Below are 6,131 nucleotides of genomic sequence, written 5' to 3' on the forward strand. Positions count from 1 at the left end.
AGGCTGCTCGTTTTTTAATCATCATACAAGTGAATAAGATTTTCTCATAAAATTAATTTTGCTGTCACAACTCTCAGAAAGAAATATGAGTAAAAGTACCGTGTGATTTTTATTTTGTTGCTATCATTGAAACCGTATTTTTTCATTTTAATTTACATTCAGACGGCATGTTTTATAGCTTCCACAAATTAAATGTTTCAGCATATTCCGATTTTTTTATTTTCTTTCTTTCTTTGTTTCTTTATTTCTTTTGTTTTAAAATAGGAATTAATGCTTACACTGTGTCTCATAGTAAATATACATTTGAGTAATATTAATTAACTACATGTACTATGGGGTTAGGATTAATATTAGGGTTGGTTTAGGTTAGTTGTGTAATTGTGCATTATTTATAGTTATTACTATATGTAACGTAACAATGACACTGTAAAATAAAGTGTTACCGAATTCATTTATCTTTATGTTGAGCGCCAAAGCAATGATTTCTCTCTGTGACGAATTATGTTTTGAAACATTTTTTGTGTAAAATATTTGATTGCATATTTAAATTGCTTTTTATATTGCAAACAGATAATTATCTCTACATTCAGTAATATTTTTTTATAGGAGCGGACTGATCATTATTTTCAAATGCAGTGTTAATAACTAAAGGCACAATACATGTAATATGCACAACATGTTACAAAAAATATACCAAACAAAAAATAATCTTTTCTTTCTTTTTTTTACAGCAACGTTTTATTGAAATTTCATCCAGGAACACTGGGCAATAATAAATATCTCATTTGTCAACAAGAATGTACAAAAATAAAGACCACGGCAATCTCTCTGGAATAACAAAATTTCCCCAGGAAAAAGGATCATGCTCATGCTGAAGAATTTCAAATAAAGATACGACACACTGAAGGTTCAGCTATTACTCAGGCAGACAATGGATGAATCAAATAATCGAAAGAGAGATATCATCATAACAACACTCTAATGCGAACTAAATCCACAGTCGTACAGTTTCCATCTGAAATGCCATTACACAATCCTTGTTACAAGGAACATGTGGGTTTCGTCTTTTCACGCCCTTTGCAGAAAGACACGTGCACGCGACTCATCATCATCATCATCATCACATCACATGATCAACAGGTAGCCTTACGCAACTTTAGCATGATAGACACATTCTGCGCCAAAACGCCTAGAAATGGGTAACACTTTATTTTATAGTGTCCTTGACATATGTTACATGTAGTTACTATAATAACTATAAAGTATGCATACATGCATGCAACTAACTCTAAACCAAACCAGACCGTAATCCCATAGTTAATTAATATTACTCAATACTTAAATGTATCACTGTTACAAAGACACCTTAAAATAAAGTGTTACCGAGATGTGTAACGCTGAAGCACATACAATGTCAGAAAGGAGATCCCACATTAATGTAGCCTAGGTTGTTATTATTATTAATTTTTGGCGCACAATATGGTTACCAAAGTAAGCTCGCGCAAGGGGAGTGCTCGCGTTTCCAGGGCAACTTCAAACACATACGATTCCGTTTCGAATAGAACAATTTACTCTCATTTACAGTGAATGTACACGGAGCCTCGCGCGGCCCCTGACATTATTTACAGTGCGTTATGCAGCACATACTCCATAACTGTGAGCTACCTTACAAAGCAATCAATGAGATCCTTGTTACAAGGACGAAGTAGTGTATTTGTAAGGGCTAAAACAATCAAACAAACAAACAGACAGACAGACAGATCATGCAAAGTCCAGTCCACAATGCACACTTCACTTCATCACGTCCTTGTTTTCCGTGGAAAGCCTCGTGAGTCCCGTGGAGGTGATGGGCAGGTGAGGGGGTGGAGGCACCTGGCAGATAGTGCAGGGGCACGGCAGGCCCGACCAGTGCTGGAAACTGCCCCCGAGGTGCAGAGGGGGTGCAGGGGTGCTCTTCATCAGAGAGTGCGGGGCCCTAATGGATGTAAGTCCCGGTAAACTGGTCGAAAGCGTCGAGGAGGTGGAAGAGGACAGCGCGCTCCCGAGGAGCGGGTGATGCACCTGGTGTGCCGTGCTCGCGGAATGCGCGCCGCCGTGGCTCACCGTCCCGCAGTGAAACGCCGAGTGATGTCCTCCGTAAATCTCGCCCACCAGCCGCTTCATCTCGTCCAGGGAGCTGGTCAGCATTAAGATGTAGTTTCTGGCCAGCAGGAGAGTGGCGATCTTGGAGAGCTTCCTCACGGACGGCCCGTGCGCGTACGGCATGACCTCCCGGAGCCCGTCCATCGCCAGGTTCAGGTCGTGCATGCGCTTGCGCTCGCGCCCGTTGATCTTCAGGCGCAGTTGCTGGACCTCCTGCTCGGTCACTTGCTTCTTCAGCTTGTACTTGCTGCCGGAGGGAGATTTGGACAGGTGTTCGCTGGTCATCTTCTGGAGCAGCTCGTTCTGCGTGGAGGACACGGAGTTCAGGCGCGCGTCCTGCGGGTGGAGGAGGTGGTGTTCGCGGAGGAACATCTCATCCATGTCTGGAGAGGAGGCTCTGCTGGAGCTCGAGTCCGAATTCATTTTATGTCTGAGCTTGTGTAGGAGGTTGTCTTTCTCTTGTCTTGTTTTTATTTCAAGTCACTCCTGCTTGATCACCTGATTTATCCCACCGGAGCCTCTCTCTCTCTCTCTGTGTGTGTGTCTGTGTCTCTCTCTCTGTCGACCGAGGCCGTGTCGCCTGGTTTGCTCTTCTCTCTCTCTCTCTGTATGTGTCTGTGTCTCTCTCTCTCCCTCTCTGTCGACCGAGGCCGTGTCGCCTGGTTTTGATCTCTCTCGCTGATGAACTCTCTCGATCTGTGGAGTCGCATCACAGGACTCAGTATTTATAGCGCTGCTCGACAGGGGCCAAACAAAAGGAGCCCCTCTATTCATAACGGTCTTGTTAGGATGACGTCCCCATTATCTGGAGCGGTGTGCTTTGACTGTCCCATTGACCAGAGGAGCATCTATTCATATTCATTGTAAGGACGCCATGGGGGGACACTTCAACCCAGGAGCCTCCGAAACTTTGCAAATACTTCTCCACACTTAAGAACCGATGCCGGGTCAGTCACAACACACCTTGCACCATTCATTTCGTCTCACTGATTATGTATGCAATCACAAAATATGCATACTGTATACTGTGTTTATTGGTATGCGTGATATTGGATAGTAATATTTTGTCATTATATTTTCGTGCATCTAAAATAATATTAACAAGCATGATTAGATTAAGTAATGATCCTACGGATTAGATGTGTGTGTGTGTGTGTGTGTGTCTCTCTCTCTCTCTCTCTCTCTCTCTCTCTCTCTCTCTCTCTCTCTCTCTCTCTCTCTCTCTCTCTCTCTCTCTCTCTCTCTCTCTCTCTCTCTCTCTCTCTCTCTCTCTCTCTCTCTCTCTCTCTCTCTCTCTCTCTCTCTCTCTCTCTCTCTCTCTCTCTCTCTCTCTGTGTGTGTGTGTGTGTTACAAACATTAATCCTGAATGGATATTGTCATTTTTTTTAAATGCAGTATGTATTTTGTTAATTTCATAATTAGTTCATAATTTCTGAACCTGTTTCATGGTGTAAAAAAAAGCTACATTTGCATTGCTTTGGTGTGTCTGTGCAATTAAATTTCTGTATATAAAAAAAACAAGGTAAAGTTAAACAAATTAGTTCCTATTCTAAAATAATAATAATAATAATAATAATAATAAAAACATTACAATGTTAATTATAATCACCTGAACTGAATGAAAACAAAATTCAGTATTTAGTCAGTTTAACACTTACTTTAGCCAATTATCAACAAAATTCTGTAACTTTATTATGAATCTAAAAAGCAGAAAATGTGTTCAGAAAGCAACTAATATTGTCCTTAAGTTTATATAAATATCTGATTATGATTACGATTATGATTACTATGAACATTTAGCACTGAGCATTTGATCATGGATGAGTTGTAAATGCTGTCTGACATATTTAATTATTATATGAAAAAATGCTTTTACTGCTTATATGCGTAATTACAAAATCTTTTGATTTAATCTGGTTATGCATTACAAGCAGAGAAAATACAATTTAATTTATATATTGGTAAGATAAATATTAAATATGTTTAGATTATTAAATAATTTTTCATTGGCAGATGATATACAGACATTATGCTATACTGTTACAGTGTCTCTTCATTATCATCTGGTTTATATGAAACAAACAAAGAGATTGTACATTTTCTTGCATAATACGATCAAGCTTTGTATGTGGTCTCATAATTATGAAAACAATCAACATTTCTGTGTACAAAGTAAAACACAAGTCTAAATTGCAGGGTAATCATCAGAACATCACAGAAAGATGAGAGATGAAAACTCTCCCAGTATTTGTGAAACAGAAGGTCCCAGTTCAGTGTTTGCAGGATAAAAACAGTGTTTCCTCTCGTCGTCTCGCTGGTTTTCCACAGCAATAAAATCCCCGCATAAAAAGAGTGAAAACATGAATTCACGGCGCCATAGAGGAAGTTGAAAGGGAATCGTTTCTCATAAAGGTGCTGCAATGCAAAGAAAAGCTCGGGACTGCTTTACTCTCTCTTGGTGGCATTTGAAAGTGTAAAGCTTTGAATACCAATTGCTTGAACTGGACATATGTGAATCCTTTTTAATCCTACTAATCCTGTCTCCAAGTGTTTCTTTGTCTGTGGGGGCGACCACATAGATCTAAGTGAAAGTGTTCCTAATCCGGCCAATGTGGAAAAATGTCTCAGTGTGTGAGCGGCGGAGAGAGGGAAGAGACGGAGGGGGGGAGAGAGAGAGAGAGAGAGAGGGATGTAGAGAGGCCGGGGGTCTCATTTACTCACTGCTGTCCCGAGAAGGAAACCCAAACAGCAGGACACCATCCCAGAACCTGGACCATACAGAAGCACTCAGGCTTTACAGCAAACACACTCGCCTTATTCCTGTTCCTATAGGAAAAATACACTGTAAAACACGAGGTCTGACGCTTGACTGATGTCAACTAACTCTCATTAGAGTATTATAGAGTATTATTAGACTGTGTTTAATATCTGATAACTCTTTATTCTGATGATCCGACGCTTGACTGATGTCAACTAACTCTCATTAGAGTATTATAGAGAATTATTAGACTGTGTTTAATATCTGATAACTCTTTATTGTGATGATCCGACGCTTGACTGATGTCAACTAACTCTCATTAGAGTATTATAGAGAATTATTAGACTGTGTTTAATATCTGATAACTCTTTATTGTGATGATCAGACGCTTGACTGATGTCAACTAACTCTCATTAGAGTATTATAGAGTATTATTAGACTGTGTTTAATATCTGATAACTCTTTATTCTGATGATCCGACGCTTGACTGATGTCAACTAACTCTCATTAGAGTATTATAGAGTATTATTAGACTGTGTTTAATATCTGATAACTCTTTATTGTGATGATCCGACGCTTGACTGATGTCAACTAACTCTCATTAGAGTATTATAGAGAATTATTAGACTGTGTTTAATATCTGATAACTCTTTATTCTGATGATCCGACGCTTGACTGATGTCAACTAACTCTCATTAGAGTATTACAGAGTATTATTAGACTGTGTTTAATATCTAATAACTCTTTATTCTGATGATTTGACGCTTGACTGATGTCAACTAACTCTCATTAGAGTATTATAGAGTATTATTAGACTGTGTTTAATATCTGATAACTCTTTATTCTGATGATTTGACGCTTGACTGATGTCAACTAACTCTCATTAGAGTATTATAGAGTATTATTAGACTGTGTTTAATATCTGATAACTCTTTATTCTGATGATCCGACGCTTGACTGATGTCAACTAACTCTCATTAGAGTATTATAGAGTATTATTAGACTGTGTTTAATATCTGATAACTCTTTATTGTGATGATCCTCAACAGATATACTGTAACTTTACAACTATTATTCGAATAACCCTAACAATATAAATACACTAATGAGAGTTAGTCGACGTACAGTTATGTCTAAAGTGGACCATTGAAATAATACTTAACCAAAAAGTAAAATTGTAAATAAAGATTATTGGAGTATACTCTTAAAAAAAGGGTTATTTTTTGTCAT

At 38.7% G+C, this 6,131-nt stretch overlaps 1 protein-coding gene across 1 annotated transcript; it reads right to left on the bottom strand.

Moving 5' to 3' along the window:
- Window positions 1–1,466: 1,466 nt before the first annotated feature.
- On the bottom strand, window positions 1,467–2,936 carry olig3 (oligodendrocyte transcription factor 3). Its single transcript, XM_056261905.1, has one exon. The coding sequence runs from the start codon at window positions 2,563–2,565 to the stop codon at window positions 1,792–1,794; it is 774 nt and encodes a 257-aa protein (XP_056117880.1). The 5' UTR covers window positions 2,566–2,936; the 3' UTR covers window positions 1,467–1,791.
- Between the last annotated feature and the right edge of the window lie 3,195 nt (window positions 2,937–6,131).

Source organism: Rhinichthys klamathensis, unplaced genomic scaffold (assembly GCF_029890125.1).
Source record: "Rhinichthys klamathensis goyatoka isolate OS25496 unplaced genomic scaffold, OSU_Roscu_1.1 h1tg000188l_1, whole genome shotgun sequence".
Classification (NCBI taxonomy): Eukaryota; Metazoa; Chordata; class Actinopteri; order Cypriniformes; family Leuciscidae; genus Rhinichthys; species Rhinichthys klamathensis.

Coding starts and splice junctions, on each gene's coding strand:
- olig3 (XM_056261905.1), bottom strand. CDS start 2,565: ATGAATTCGGACTCGAGCTCCAGCAGAGCCTCCTCTCCAGACATGGAT.